This window comes from Sebastes fasciatus, chromosome 9 (assembly GCF_043250625.1).
Source record: "Sebastes fasciatus isolate fSebFas1 chromosome 9, fSebFas1.pri, whole genome shotgun sequence".
NCBI classification, from domain to species: domain Eukaryota; kingdom Metazoa; phylum Chordata; class Actinopteri; order Perciformes; family Sebastidae; genus Sebastes; species Sebastes fasciatus.
The window spans coordinates 36,180,242-36,197,741 of NC_133803.1; the positions used below are offsets into that span (position 1 = coordinate 36,180,242).

General features: G+C 43.4%; 1 protein-coding gene across 5 annotated transcripts in view; it reads right to left on the reverse strand.

Moving 5' to 3' along the window:
• The window catches only part of ubr2 (ubiquitin protein ligase E3 component n-recognin 2), a 69,657-nt gene that overhangs the window by 30,418 nt on the left and 21,739 nt on the right, over positions 1-17,500 (reverse strand). For all 5 annotated transcript variants that reach the window (XM_074647472.1, XM_074647471.1, XM_074647470.1 and 2 more), the window contains exons 15-29: positions 17,144-17,327; positions 16,985-17,046; positions 16,416-16,526; positions 16,064-16,129; positions 15,111-15,227; positions 14,941-15,004; positions 14,696-14,820; positions 12,623-12,675; positions 10,131-10,233; positions 7,620-7,668; positions 7,371-7,525; positions 7,167-7,269; positions 5,448-5,557; positions 2,538-2,621; positions 600-781 (exon numbers count right to left, since the gene is read on the reverse strand). In XM_074647472.1, the coding sequence (XP_074503573.1) occupies positions 600-781; positions 2,538-2,621; positions 5,448-5,557; positions 7,167-7,269; positions 7,371-7,525; positions 7,620-7,668; positions 10,131-10,233; positions 12,623-12,675; positions 14,696-14,820; positions 14,941-15,004; positions 15,111-15,227; positions 16,064-16,129; positions 16,416-16,526; positions 16,985-17,046; positions 17,144-17,327 (1,568 nt within the window). The remainder of the gene's footprint in view (positions 1-599; positions 782-2,537; positions 2,622-5,447; positions 5,558-7,166; positions 7,270-7,370; positions 7,526-7,619; positions 7,669-10,130; positions 10,234-12,622; positions 12,676-14,695; positions 14,821-14,940; positions 15,005-15,110; positions 15,228-16,063; positions 16,130-16,415; positions 16,527-16,984; positions 17,047-17,143; positions 17,328-17,500) is intronic.

Below are 17,500 nucleotides of genomic sequence, written 5' to 3' on the forward strand. Positions count from 1 at the left end.
TGTGTCTACACCTGTGTGTCTACAACTGTGTGTCTTCACCAGTGTGTCTTTACCTGTGTGTCTTCACCTGTGTGTCTTCCCCTGCGTGTCTTCACCTGTGTGTCTTCACCTGTGTGTCTACAACTGTGTGTCTTCACCTGTGTGTCTACAACTGTGTGTCTTTGCCTGTAAGGTGTGTATAGATGTGGTACAGGTGTGGTCAGGCGTGGTCAGGTGTGGTCAGGTGAAAACAGGTGTGTACAGGTGTGGTCAGGTGTATACAGGTGTGTACAGGCTTGGTCAGGTGTATACAGGTGTGGTCAGGTGTGTACAGGTGTGGTCAGGCATGGTCAGGTGTGGTCAGGTGAAAACAGGTGTGGTCAGGTGTATACAGGTGTGTACAGGCGTGGTCGGGTGTATACAGGTGTGGTCAGGTGTATACAGGTGTGTACAGGTGTGGTCAGGCATGGTCAGGTGTATACAGGTGTGTACAGGTGTGTACAGGTGTGGTCAGGTGTGGTCAGGTGAAAACAGGTGTGTACAGGTGTGGTCAGGTGTGGTCAGGTATATATAGGTGTTTACAGGCGTGGTCAGGTGTATACAGGTGTGTACAGGTGTACCTGTTCTCTGCAGCAGCAGATGTCGACGCCTCCAGCTCCTCCAGACTCTGCTGGAAAAGTTCTTTGTTCTCGTTGATGAAATGTTTCTGCATCTCAGACATCTGAGCCATGATCTTCTCCCTTCTGAGACGTGCCATCTCCGCCTTCCTCTTCCTCTCCGCCTTGTCTCGGTCTCGCACCGTCTGACGGGACACGACACCGCCGGCAGGTAATCAATAAACTCAATGAAGCAGCCAATCAATAACCTCAACCAACTAACCAATAGTTATCCTCAACCAACCAGTCAATTATTTCAACAATAACATGACCTGAAGGAAATGATCTCCTCTGTTTCTAATGGTTGGTTCTTTATTAAGGGATAATGTCCAGCTAGCCGGTCATTGGTCGGTTCATTATTAAGGGATAATGTCCAGCTAGCCGGTCATTGGTCGGTTCTTTATTAAGGGATAATGTACAGCTAGCCGTTCATTGGTCGGTTCATTATTAAGGGATAATGTAAAGCTAGCCGGTCATTGGTCGGTTCATTATTAAGGGATAATGTAAAACTAGCCGGTCATTGGTCGGTTCTTTATTAAGGGATAATGTACAGCTAGCCGTTCATTGGTCGGTTCATTATTAAGGGATAATGTAAAGCTAGCCGGTCATTGGTCGGTTCATTATTAAGGGATAATGTAAAGCTAGCCGGTCATTGGTCGGTTAATTATTAAGGGATAATGTACAGCTAGCCGGTCATTGGTCGGTTCTTTATTAAGGGATAATGTAAAGCTAGCCGGTCATTGGTCGGTTCTTTATTAAGGGATAATGTAAAGCTAGCCGGTCATTGGTCGGTTACTTATTAAAGGATAATGTCCAGCTAGCCGGTCATTGGACGGTTCATTATTAAAGGATAATGTACAGCTAGCCGGTCATTGGTCAGTTCATTATTAAGGGATAATGTACAGCTAGCCGTTCATTGGTCGGTTCATTATTAAGGGATAATGTAAAGCTAGCCGGTCATTGGTCGGTTCATTATTAAGGGATAATGTAAAGCTAGCCGGTCATTGGTCGGTTAATTATTAAGGGATAATGTACAGCTAGCCGGTCATTGGTCGGTTCTTTATTAAGGGATAATGTAAAGCTAGCCGGTCATTGGTCGGTTCTTTATTAAGGGATAATGTACAGCTAGCCGTTCATTGGTCGGTTCATTATTAAGGGATAATGTACAGCTAGCCGGTCATTGGTCGGTTCATTATTAAGGGTTAATGTAAAGCTAGCCGTTCATTGGTCGGTTCATTATTAAGGGTTAATGTAAAGCTAGCCGGTCATTGGTCGGTTCTTTATTAAGGGATAATGTAAAGATAGCCGGTCATTGGTCGGTTCATTATTAAGGGTTAATGTAAAGCTAGCCGGTCATTGGTCGGTTCTTTAATAAGGGATAATGTCCAGCTAGCCGGTCATTGGTCGGTTCATTATTAAGGGATAATGTAAAGCTAGCCGGTCATTGGTCGGTTCATTATTAAGGGATAATGTCCAGCTAGCCGGTCATTGGTCGGTTCATTATTAAGGGATAATGTCCAGCTAGCCGGTCATTGGTCGGTTCATTATTAAGGGATAATGTACAGCTAGCCGGTCATTGGTCGGTTCATTATTAAGGGATAATGTACAGCTAGCCGGTCATTGTTGTGAAATAAACCCCTTCAGGGTGATCGATGTAAGTAAGTAGCCGTATAATAAGTATTATTATACGGCTACTTACTGAAGAAATCAATAATACAACACAAATCTGAACGGTGCCCAAAGCAACGGTTTGTTATAAAGAAATAACAGACCGTAGAATGCTGTGATTGACCAATCAGTCAGAATGAAGTATTCAATGTAATATGTAATATAATAATAATGTAATAATATTGATTAGTTATATTAGTTTTGTATATAGTATATAAAGTTTGTGTGTCTTACCTCCTCCGGTCCTTGTCCCTGGCAGACGGTGACGGTAGAGGTGGAGGACGTTCGTTCTCTCGTCATTTTGATGTTTGCAACCATCTGAACACACAAACAGACTTCTAGGTGAACACCTGGACGTCTACCGGACTCACAGAGACATCCAGATAAACATCTAAATAAACATCCAGATAAACATCCAGATAAACAGATAAACATCCAGATAAACATCCAGATAAACATCCAGATAAACATCCAGATAAACATCTAGATAAACATCCAGATAAACATCTAAATAAACATCCAGATAAACAGATAAACATCCAGATAAACATCCAGATAAACATCCAGATAAACATCCAGATAAACATCCAGATAAACATCTAGATAAACATCCAGATAAACATCTAGATAAACATCCAGATAAACAGATAAACATCCAGATAAACATCCAGATAAACATCCAGATAAACATCCAGATAAACATCCAGATAAACATCCAGATAAACATCTAGATAAACATCCAGATAAACATCTAGATAAACATCCAGATAAACATCCAGATAAACATCCAGATAAACATCCAGATAAACATCTAGATAAACATCCAGATAAACATCCAGATAAACATCCAGATAAACATCCAGATAAACATCCAGATAAACATCCAGATAAACATCTAGATAAACATCCAGATAAACAGATAAACATCCAGATAAACATCCAGATAAACATCCAGATAAACATCCAGATAAACATCCAGATAAACATCCAGATAAACATCTAGATAAACATCCAGATAAACATCCAGATAAACATCCAGATAAACATCTAGATAAACATCCAGATAAACATCCAGATAAACATCCAGATAAACAGATAAACATCCAGATAAACATCTAGATAAACATCCAGATAAACATCCAGATAAACATCCAGATAAACATCTAGATAAACATCCAGATAAACATCCAGATAAACAGATAAACATCCAGATAAACATCTAGATAAACATCCAGATAAACATCCAGATAAACAGATAAACATCCAGATAAACATCCAGATAAACATCCAGATAAACATCCAGATAAACATCCAGATAAACATCCAGATAAACATCCAGATAAACATCTAGATAAACATCCAGATAAACATCCAGATAAACAGATAAACATCTAGGTAAACATCCAGATAAACATCTAAGCTGCATCTCATTTCAGCATTTTTCGCCTCCTCGGCTCCTCGATCCTCCGGCTGTGACCCGGAAATCGATCTCAGTCCTCCATCTTGAAGGACGTCCCAATTCATAAAATGCGCATCGAGGAGCGAGGATCGAGGAGCGAGGAGGCTTGCTGGAGGAGCTATGAGCGAGGATACACCAGTGCATCCTCCAGTGTTTCCTGCACGGAAGTTTACCACCGACCGACACGCCCCCTTATTGGATATCAGTTATTGATTGGACGCTGCGCCCGATCAGACTGATCAGATACATCAACATCACTAGAGTTTCATACCAGAGTGAAGACGGATCACAGATTAACAGTTTTATATTTTAGTTGTCTTCTGATTCACCGTCTAGTTATAACCTGTGTTAACTGTAGGTGTGAACAGCAAACGGACCATGTTGATTGTGAAGTGATCCAGCAGCAGGAGGACCTGCAGGAGCTCTGCTTCACACACCGTCACTGAAGGAGTCTGACACTGAAGGAGTCTGACTCTGAAGGAGTCTGACTCTGAGAGGGGTTTATAAAAGCTGACAATGAACAGACTTAAAATAACTTTCTTCATTTATTAGAAAGAGTTTTCTTTTGATGATCTGTTATTTCACTCATTCACTTTTATTAAGTATCCAGTTAAAGTCAGAGAGAGAAGGGGAGTCTGTCTTTTATACCTTTTACATAATTTATCCTCATTTCCATTCAGTCACATGTGAAACTGATAATTCCTGAGCGTCGGGTTTGATATGAGTTATATCATTTCACTTTTCCCTCAAACATTCAGACTAATACATAACTTCTACTGTCAGAATATAAATTAATACAGACGCTAATAATGAATAAATAATATAAAGATATTGATCCAGTAGAGATGGTTCCTGGTCCTCTAAGCAGGACTCAGTCCTCAGTAGAGATGGTTCCTGGTCCTCTAAGCAGGACTCAGTCCTCAGTAGAGATGGTTCCTGGTCCTCTAAGCAGGACTCAGTCCACAGTAGAAATACAGACTGCAGCTGTTATTCATGTGCAGGTGTTTGTTAAACAGGTAACAGGCTACAGAGAGGAAACACTGCTGCTCTGATAACTCTGTTTCTTTATTACTATTAGATCAGTTCAGACATAAACAGCTGTTGAAGCCAACTGACAGCTGATCCAGCTGTTATCAGCTGCTGCTGTCATCAGAAACGGACGTCGCTTCACGTGACGCTTCAGAGGAAACGACGTCTCATGTCTCTAAAAACATATTTACTCGTTTCCTCTCTCCTCGAGTCTTTTCCTCGCCTCCTCCGCTCGCATCTCCCGGGGGCGGGACTAAGACGCGAGTCGAGGAGTCGAGGAGCCGAGGAGTCGAGGAGTCAAGCCGTATAAAAGCACTAATGGGAAAGACCCCTAGAAGTCATCACAAGAAGTGATGAAAACAGGAAGTGATGAAAACAAGAACAGATGAAAACAGGAAGTGATGAAAACAAGAACAGATGAAAACAGGAAGTGATGAAAACAAGAACAGATGAAAACAGGAAGTGATGAAAACAAGAACAGCTGAAAACAGGAAGTGATGAAAACAAGAACAGATGAAAACAGGAAGTGATGAAAACAAGAACAGCTGAAAACAGGAAGTGATGAAAACAAGAACAGATGAAAACAGGAAGTGATGGATGACATACAGGTGGCATTTACGTGTCAGCTGTGACATCACAGTGACATCAGCGCTCACCTTGAGGATCCAGGTGATCATGTCCTTGTGGACCTCCAGGTGAGGAGCGTTCTGCAGACTCTCCAACAGTGCCAGGCCACTTCCTGAAGTACTGGGAGCTTCACCTGGACCTGAACAAAGGTTAAAGGTCAGCTTCAGGTGAACTTCCTGTTGACTTCCTGTCACACCTGAGTCTGTAGGTGAGACAGGAAGTCTGTCTGCTCTTCATCATCACTCTCTCTAATGAAGGCCTGCTGCTGCAGCTACTAACTACAGTCAACCACTTCATCTTTAAAGATCCATACCGTTACCGTCTACCGTTACGTCTACCGTTACGTCTACCGTTACGTCTACCGTTACGTCTACTGTTACCGTCTACAGTTCCCGCCTACCGTTACCGTCTACTGTTACCGTCTACAGTTCCCGCCTACCGTTACCGTCTACCGTAACGTCTAACGTTACCGTCCACCGTCGACTGTCAACTGTTACCGTCTACCGTAACGTCTACCGTTACCGACTACCGTTACCGTCTACCGTAACGTCTAACGTTACCGTCCACCGTCGACTGTCAACTGTTACCGTCTACCGTAACGTCTACCGTTACCGACTACCGTTACCGTCTACCGTAACGTCTACCGTTACGTCTACCGTAACGTCTACCGTTACATCTACTGTTACCGTCTACCGTAACGTCTAACGTTACCGTCCACCGTCGACTGTCAACTGTTACCGTCTACCGTTACCGTCTACCGTAACGTCTACCGTTACATCTACTGTTACCGTCTACCGTAACGTCTACCGTTACGTCTACCGTTGACTGTTACCGTCTACCGTTACCGTCTACAGTTCCCGCCTACCGTTACCGTCTACCGTAACGTCTACCGTTACATCTACTGTTACCGTCTACCGTAACGTCTACCGTTACGTCTACCGTTACCGTCGACTGTTACTGTTACCGTCTACCGTTACGTCTACCGTTACATCTACTGTTACCGTCTACCGTAACGTCTAACGTTACCGTCCACCGTCGACTGTCAACTGTTACCGTCTACCGTAACGTCTACCGTTACCGTAACGTCTACCGTTACATCTACTGTTACTGTCTACCGTAACGTCTAACGTTACCGTCCATCGTCGACTGTCAACTGTTACCGTCTGTCGTTACCGACTACTGTTACCGTCTACCGTAACGTCTAACGTTAACGTCCACCGTCGACTGTCAACTGTTACCGTCTACCGTAACGTCTACCGTTACCGTTACCGTAACGTCTACCGTTACATCTACTGTTACTGTCTACCGTAACGTCTAACGTTACCGTCCATCGTCGACTGTCAACTGTTACCGTCTGTCGTTACCGACTACCGTTACCGTCTACCGTAACGTCTACCGTTACATCTACTGTTACCGTCTACCGTAACGTCTACCGTTACCGACTAACGTTACCGTCGACTGTTACCATCTACCGTAACGTCTACCGTTACCGTCTACCGTTACCGCCTACCATCAGTCATTCATTCATCATTCATTGTCAGTTTTGCCATTTGCCGTTTACTGTGTGTACTGATTGTGTACTGATTGTGTACTGATTGTGTACTGTGTGTGTACCCTGTGTGTACTGAGTGTGTACTGAGTGTGTACTGATTGTGTACTGTGTGTACTGAGTGTGTGTACGGATTGTGTACTGATTGTGTACTGATTGTGTACTGTGTGTGTACCCTGTGTGTACTGTGTGTACTGACGTGTGATCTTGCAAGTGTAGTTAAAGGTGACATCATCGGCTCCGCTGCTGTTCTCCAGCTGCTGCTGCTCCTCCAGAAGAGCCACGCCCACCAGGTGGAGCACCTGTACACACACAGAGTACACACAGTACACACAGCGTTACCACAGTGACCCTAACATCAGAGAGTACTTCCATAGTATCTGCTGGTGTGTGATGGTCTCACCCTCTGCAGCATGGACTCGGTCCAGCCCCCCCCGCTGGGCTCCACCGCCCACTGCAGCACGGCGCCCTGGACAGCCAGCAGCACGTCACACTGCAGCAGGTTGACCAGGCTGCCGAACAGAGGACAGAGAGGGGGGGGGGGAGGAGGGGGCAGGGCTGAACACACACACACACACACACACACATTACCACCATGACATCATCAGCATCACCTCACAGGTGTATCAGTGACACAGACAGGTGTGTTTACCTGTGTCTTCTCCATTCTGTCTCCTCAGCTTCCTCTGGGCCTCCTCAGCCTGCAACACATCACAAGCTGTTACCATGACGAGATATAAACGGTCAACAACCTGATCACTAAGCTGAACAATTACTTGATCAATAACCTGATCAACATCGTGATCAATAACCTGATCAACGTCCTGATCAACATCGTGATCAATAACCTGATCAACGTCCTGATCAATAACCTGATCAACATCCTGATTAATAGCATGATGAATAACCTGATCAATAACCTGATCAACATCCTGATTTATAACCTGATCAACATCCAGATCAACATCCTGATCAATAACCTGATCAACGTCCTGATCAACATCCTGATTAATAACATGATGAATAACCTGGTTAATAACCTGATCAATAACCTGATCAACAGCCTGATCAATAACCTGATCAATAACCTGGTTAATAACCTGATCAATAACCTGATCAACATCCTGATTGGTTACCTGATCAATAACCTGATCAATAACCTGGTCAACATCCTGATTAATAACCTGATCAATAACCTGATCAACATCCTGATTAATAACCTGATCAACATCCTATTTAATAACCTGATCAACATCCTGATTAATAACCTGATCAATAACCTGATCAACATCCTGATTAATAACCTGATCAACATCCTGATTAATAACCTGATCAATAACCTGATCAACATCCTGATTTATAACCTGATCAATAACCTGATCAATAACCTGATCAACATCCTGATTAATAACCTGATCAACATCCTGATTTATAACCTGATCAACATCCTGATTAATAACCTGATCAATAACCTGATCAACATCCTGATTAATAACCTGATCAACATCCTGATTAATAACCTGATCAATAACCTGATCAACATCCTGATTTATAACCTGATCAATATCCTGATCAGCATCCTGATCAATAACCTGATCAACGTCCTGATTAATAACCTGATCAATAACCTGATCAACATCCTGATTAATAACCTGATCAACATCCTGATCAATAACCTGATCAATAACCTGATCAACATCCTGATTAATAACCTGATCAATAACCTGATCAACGTCCTGATTAATAACCTGATCAATAACCTGATCAACATCCTGATTAATAACCTGATCAACATCCTGATTAATAACCTGATCAATAACCTGATCAACATCCTGATTAATAACCTGATCAACATCCTGATTAATAACCTGATCAACATCCTGATTAAAAACCTGATCAACATCCTGATTAATAACCTGATCAATAACCTGATCAACATCCTGATTAATAACCTGATCAATAACCTGATCAACATCCTGATTAATAACCTGATCAACATCCTGATAAATAACCTGATCAATAACCTGATCAACATCCTGATTAATAACCTGATCAACATCCTGATTAATAACCTGATCAATAACCTGATCAACATCCTGATTTATAACCTGATCAATAACCTGATCAATAACCTGATCAACATCCTGATTAATAACCTGATCAACATCCTGATTTATAACCTGATCAACATCCTGATTAATAACCTGATCAATAACCTGATCAACATCCTGATTAATAACCTGATCAACATCCTGATTAATAACCTGATCAATAACCTGATCAACATCCTGATTTATAACCTGATCAATATCCTGATCAGCATCCTGATCAATAACCTGATCAACGTCCTGATTAATAACCTGATCAATAACCTGATCAACATCCTGATTAATAACCTGATCAACATCCTGATCAATAACCTGATCAATAACCTGATCAACATCCTGATCAACATCCTGATTAATAACCTGATCAATAACCTGATCAACGTCCTGATTAATAACCTGATCAATAACCTGATCAACATCCTGATTAATAACCTGATCAACATCCTGATTAATAACCTGATCAATAACCTGATCAATAACCTGATCAACATCCTGATTAATAACCTGATCAACATCCTGATTAATAACCTGATCAATAACCTGATCAACATCCTGATTAATAACCTGATCAATAACCTGATCAACATCCTGATCAATAACCTGATCAACATCCTGATTAAAAACCTGATCAACATCCTGATCAATAACCTGATTAATAACCTGATCAACATCCTGATTAATAACCTGATCAACATCCTGATTAATAACCTGATCAATAACCTGATCAACATCCTGATTAATAACCTGATCAACATCCTGATTAATAACCTGATCAATAACCTGATCAACATCCTGATTAATAACCTGATCAATAACCTGATCAACATCCTGATCAATAACCTGATCAACATCCTGATTAAAAACCTGATCAACATCCTGATCAATAACCTGATTAATAACCTGATCAACATCCTGATTAAAAACCTGATCAACATCCTGATCAATAACCTGATTAATAACCTGATCAATAACCTGATCAACATCCTGATTAAAAACCTGATCAACATCCTGATCAATAACCTGATCAACATCCTGATCAATAACCTGATCAGTACCTTGGACTGGTCAGCTCTGCTGTAGTGATGGAAGTACAGGTTGAAGTGTTTGTTCCACACAGGACGAAGTTCATACAGACCTCGACCCGTCACACCTGGCTTCCTGAAACACAGTACAAATACACAGTACTACAGTCAGTACTACTACAGCCAGTACTACTACAGTCAGTACCACAGTCAGTACTACAGTCAGTACTACTACAGCCAGTACTACTACAGCCAGTACCACAGTCAGTACTACAGTCAGTACTACTACAGCCAGTACTACTACAGTCAGTACCACAGTCAGTACTACAGTCAGTACTACTAAAGCCAGTACCACAGTCAGTACTACTACAGCCAGTACTACTACAGTCAGTACTACTACAGCCAGTACCACGGTCAGTACTACTACAGCCAGTACTACTACAGCCAGTACCACAGTCAGTACTACTACAGTCAGTACTACTACAGCCAGTACCACAGTCAGTACTACAGTCAGTACTACTACAGCCAGTACTACTACAGTCAGTACCACAGTCAGTACTACAGTCAGTACTACTACAGTCACTACTACAGTCAGTACTACTACAGTCAGTACTACTACAGTCAGTACTAGAGTCAGTACTACTACAGTCAGTACTACTACAGTCAGTACTACAGTCAGTACTACTACAGTTAGTACTACTACTGTCAGTAATACAGTCAGTACTACTACAGTCACTACTACAGTCAGTACTACTACAGTCAGTACTACAGTCAGTACTACAGTCAGTACTTCAGTCAGTACTACAGTCACTACTACAGTCAGTACTACTACAGTCAGTACTACAGTCAGTACTACTACAGTCAGTACTACAGTCAGTACTACAGTCACTACTAGAGTCAGTACTACAGTCACTACTACAGTCAGTACTACAGTCAGTACTACTACAGTCAGTACTACTACAGTCACTACTACAGTCACTACTACATTCACTACTACAGTCAGTACTACAGTCACTACTACAGTCAGTACTACAGTCAGTACTACTACAGTCAGTACTACTACAGTCACTACTACAGTCACTACTACATTCACTACTACAGTCAGTACTACTACAGTCACTACTAGTCAGTACTACAGTCAGTACTACTACAGTCAGTACTACTACAGTCAGTACTAGAGTCAGTACTACTACAGTCAGTACTACTACAGTCAGTACTACAGTCAGTACTACTACAGTTAGTACTACTACTGTCAGTAATACAGTCAGTACTACTACAGTCACTACTACAGTCAGTACTACTACAGTCAGTACTACAGTCAGTACTACAGTCAGTACTTCAGTCAGTACTACAGTCACTACTACAGTCAGTACTACTACAGTCAGTACTACAGTCAGTACTACTACAGTCAGTACTACAGTCAGTACTACAGTCACTACTAGAGTCAGTACTACAGTCAGTACTACAGTCAGTACTACAGTCAGTACTACTACAGTCAGTACTACAGTCAGTACTACTACAGTCAGTACTACAGTCAGTACTACAGTCACTACTAGAGTCAGTACTACAGTCACTACTACAGTCAGTACTACTACAGTCAGTACTACAGTCAGTACTACTACAGTCACTACTACAGTCAGTACTACAGTCAGTACTACTACAGTCACTACTACAGTCAGTACTACAGTCAGTACTACAGTCACTACTACAGTCAGTACTACTACAGTCAGTACTACAGTCACTACTACAGTCAGTACTACAGTCAGTACTACAGTCAGTACTACAGTCAGTACTAGTCAGTACTACAGTCAGTACTACAGTCACTACTACAGTCAGTACTACTACAATCAGTACTACTACAATCAGTACTACTACAGTCAGTACTACAGTCAGTACTACTACAGTCAGCACTACAGTCACTACTACAGTCAGTACTACTACAGTCAGCACTACAGTCACTACTACAGTCAGTACTACTACAGTCAGTACTACAGTCACTACTACAGTCAGTACTACTAAAGTCAGTACTACAGTCAGTACTACAGTCAGTACTACAGTCAGTACTAGTCAGTACTACAGTCAGTACTACAGTCAGTACTACAGTCAGTACTACAGTCAGTACTAGTCAGTACTACAGTCAGTACTACAGTCAGTACTACAGTCAGTACTAGTCAGTACTACAGTCAGTACTACAGTCAGTACTACAGTCAGTACTACAGTCAGTACTAGTCAGTACTACAGTCAGTACTACAGTCAGTACTAGTCAGTACTACAGTCACTACTACAGTCACTACTACAGTCAGTACTACTACAATCAGTACTACTACAATCAGTACTACTACAGTCAGTACTACAGTCAGTACTACTACAGTCAGTACTACAGTCAATACTACAGTCAGTACTACTAAAGTCAGTACTAATGAAGTGTATTTAAGGTGGACTGGTGGTGGTTAAGGTGGATGTTTAAGGTGGACTGGTGGTGGTTAAGGTGGATGTTTAAGGTGGAAGTGTTGAAGGAAACTGACTTGAATGAAGCCACAGTGTCGATGACTCTCTCCAGACCCGTCTCCTTGTTCCCCTGAAGAGAAAAAACAGACAGACAGGTGAAGAGACAGACAGGTGAACAGACAGACAGGTGAACAGATAGACAGGTGAACAGACAGGTGAACAGACAGACGGGTGAACAGACAGGTGAACAGACAGACAGGTGAACAGACAGGTGAACAGACAGACAGGTGAACAGACAGGTGAACAGATAGACAGGTGAACAGAAAGGTGAACAGATAGACAGGTGAACAGACAGGTGAACAGACAGGTGAACAGACAGACAAGGTGAACAGACAGACAGGTGAACAGACAGGTGAACAGATAGACAGGTGAACAGACAGGTGAACAGACAGACAGGTGAACAGATAGACAGGTGAACAGACAGACAAGGTGAACAGACAGGTGAACAGACAGGTGAACAGACAGACAGGTGAACAGACAGGTGAACAGATAGACAGGTGAACAGACAGGTGAACAGATAGACAGGTGAACAGACAGACAGGTGAACAGACAGGGGAACAGACAGACAGGTGAACAGATAGACAGGTGAACAGATAGATAGGTGAAGAGACAGACAGGTGAACAGACAGACAGGTGAACAGACAGGTGAACAGACAGACAGGTGAACAGACAGGTGAACAGACAGGGGAAGAGACAGGGGAAGAGACAGACAGGTGAACAGACAGGTGAACAGATAGACAGGTGAACAGACAGGTGAACAGACAGGGGAAGAGACAGACAGGTGAACAGACAGACAGGTGAACAGACAGGTGAACAGACAGGTGAACAGACAGACGTGTGAACAGACAGGTGAAGAGACAGACAGGTGAACAGACAGGTGAAGAGACAGACAGGTGAACAGACAGACAGGTGAACAGACAGGTGAACAGATAGACAGGTGAACAGACAGGTGAACAGATAGATAGGTGAAGAGACAGACAGGTGAACAGACAGGTGAACAGACAGACAGGTGAACAGACAGGTGAACAGATAGACAGGTGAAGAGACAGACAGGTGAACAGACAGGTGAACAGATAGACAGGTGAACAGACAGGTGAACAGATAGACAGGTGAACAGACAGACGTGTGAAGAGACAGACAGGTGAACAGACAGACAGGTGAAAAGACAGACAGGTGAACAGACAGGTGAAGAGACAGACAGGTGAACAAACAGACAGGTGAACAGACAGGTGAACAGACAGGTGAACAGACAGGTGAAGAGACAGACAGGTGAACAGACAGGTGACGAGACAGACAGGTGAACAGACAGACAGGTGAACAGACAGGTGAACAGACAGGTGAACAGACAGACAGGTGAACAGACAGGTGAAGAGACAGACAGGTGAACAGACAGGTGACGAGACAGACAGGTGAACAGACAGACAGGTGAACAGACAGGTGAAGAGACAGACAGGTGAACAAACAGACAGGTGAACAGACAGGTGAACAGACAGGGGAAGAGACAGACAGGTGAACAGACAAACAGGTGAACAGACAGGTGAACAGATAGACAGGTGAACAGACAGGTGAACAGATAGACAGGTGAACAGACAGGGGAAGAGACAGACAGGTGAACAAACAGACAGGTGAACAGACAGGTGAACAGACAGGTGAAGAGACAGACAGGTGAACAGACAGGTGACGAGACAGACAGGTGAACAGACAGACAGGTGAACAGACAGGTGAACAGACAGGTGAACAGACAGACAGGTGAAGAGACAGACAGGTGAACAGACAGGTGAAGAGACAGACAGGTGAACAAACAGACAAGTGAACAGACAGGTGAACAGACAGGGGAAGAGACAGACAGGTGAACAGACAAACAGGTGAACAGACAGGTGAACAGATAGACAGGTGAACAGACAGGTGAACAGATAGACAGGTGAACAGACAGGGGAAGAGACAGACAGGTGAACAGACAGGTGAAGAGACAGACAGGTGAACAGACAGGTGACGAGACAGACAGGTGAACAGACAGACAGGTGAACAGACAGGTGAACAGACAGATAGGTGAACAGACAGGTGAACAGACAGATAGGTAGGTGTCTCACGTTCTCTGGTAGAGCCTTCACCAGCTCGCTGTGAGCCATCGGTCTGATTGACAGCTGGTGGATGATTTCTCTTCTGACCTCATCGAAGGGTTCTACCTGACCGACACCTGACACGTAGCGCTCACCTGTAACACACAGGAAGGTACGCATCTACCTTAAATATAGATTATTATAAAGCTGAAGCAGCACAGACAGGTCACAGACAGGTCACAGACAGGTCACAGACAGGTCACAGACAGACTCACCGATGACCATGATGATGAGGTGAAGCATCTCCTCTATCAGAGTGTTGTTCTGCTGGACCAAATCCTGTCACACACAGTAGAGTGTCAGTAGTGTCAGTAGAGTCAGTACTGACCTTGTTAGCTTCTCTGTATCTCTACAGTCTGTTACAGTCAGTAGTGTCAGTACTGACCTTGTTAGCTTCTCTGTATCTCTTCCTGCAGTCTGCGGAGCTGAAAATGTGAAAAAGTTCAAATCGACTCAGAACGATCATCAGGAAGTGGTTTGGATCCATCATGGCCGCCCCCGCCTGCATAGAAACAGAAACAACCGGAAGTGACTTCACACAAACAATAACAGTAGGAGTATATATTATAGTTATATATATATATATATATACAGCCCGTTGCTACGTATAACAGACCGTTGCTATGGATAACAGCCCGTTGCTATGGATAACAGACCGTTGCTATGGATAACAGCCCGTTGCTATGGATAACAGACCGTTGCTATGGATAACAGCCCGTTGCTATGGATAACAGCCCGTTGCTACGTATAACAGCCCGTTGCTACGTATAACAGACCGTTGCTACGTATAACAGACCGTTGCTATGGATAACAGCCCGTTGCTATGGATAACAGCCCGTTGCTACGTATAACAGCCCGTTGCTACGTATAACAGACCGTTGCTACGTATAACAGCCCGTTGCTATGGATAACAGCCCGTTGCTATGGATAACAGCCCGTTGCTACGTATAACAGCCCGTTGCTATGGATAACAGCCCGTTGCTATGGATAACAGCCCGTTGCTATGGATAACAGACCGTTGCTATGGCCGCAGCTCTGATGTGGGACTCTGGAGGAGTGTTTTTGTGTCTATATTGATCTCTTCAGTCAGTAGCTGTGTAATATTCAGGATAATGTCCAGCGAGACTCTGCTGTGTGTCGGGCTGCAGCATCACCCTGTCGGGGGCTCGCTGTACATCATCCCTGACATACACACACATATATATACATATATACATATATGTATATATGTATACATATATGTATATATATACATACACACACATATATATACATATATATATATATATATATATATATATATATATATAACACGGTCTTCAGCAGAGTCAGCTCTACCTGCAGCATGATGATGTCCTTGTCGAACATCTCCACTCTGCACTTGACGTTGTGATAATAATAAATCTGAAACACACAAACACAACTTCATTCATAAATCCTGTAGCGACGAGCTGAGAGGTCTAACGTCTCGTCTCCGAACAACATCAAACCTTTAATCGATATTTTATTTTTATTTGAGTAGAAAGTCAACGAAGCATCTCACCCTGAACACGTCAACAAAACAACACAATAATGGAGACTGGACCTTAAACAACATAGTAGTAGTAGCAGTACTAATAATACATGTGGCATGCTGGAGGTGTATTATGGGATGTCTGCTGATCAGCTGATCACGACAGTATGGACTCACCTGGTTGATCAGAGAGAAGCCGTTCCTCCTCCACATCCCAGCATGCACCTGGGCACAGAGCACCAGGCAGCGGAGGGGGAGTTCGATCAGGAGGGGGGGGCTGAGTTCCCCCTGAGGACACACACACACGCACACACGCACGCACGCACGCACACACGCACGCACGCACGCACACGCGCACGCACACGCACGCACACACACACACACACACCACATTAACACTGATATATATACTTAAAAGTTTTAGAAATCCAATAACGATATTAATTTATGAATTATTAATACAAGTAGATTCACATTAAAACGGCCGCGGTGGGATGACCACGGTGCAGACAGACAGACAGACAGACAGGCAGGCAGGCAGGCAGGCAGGCAGGCAGACAGACAGACAGACAGACAGACAGACAGACAGGCAGGCAGGCAGGCAGACAGACAGACAGACAGGCAGGCAGGCAGGCAGGCAGGCAGGCAGGCAGGCAGGCAGACAGGCAGGCAGGCAGGCAGGCAGGCAGACAGGTAGACAGGCAGGCAGACAGACAGACAGGCAGGCAGACAGACAGGTTACTAACCAGAGGAAGCTGTTCAGGGAAACGAGAGGCGACTTCTGTCCTGCTGAGGAGAACATGGAGACCTGAGGACCAAACAACACACTGACTGTGTTACTGTGTGTTACTGTGTGTTACTGTGTGTGTGTGTGTGTGTGTGTGTGTGTGTGTGTGTGTGGTTACCTGCCAGCAGCCTGCAGACCGGCAGGTGAATGGACACCTTGTCCTGAGACACCTGGTACCTGAAAGTCTCCACACAGTGACCGGCTACGCTCAAGCTGATTGGCTGCTCGCCGTCTGGAAGACCGCTCTGACAGAGACTGAGAGCGCTCAGACACTTCCTGTAGGCCTCGATCAGCACCTCCTCCTATACAACAACACGTATATATATTATATATATATATATACTTAATATAATCACTTCCGTAGAAGTAATCCCTTTTTAACTATATAAAAATGTGATAAACAATGATAAAAGTATTAATCCTATAACCCTGTGTTTACTACTGAAACAGCATACAATCATAGTGCTGCTGTATT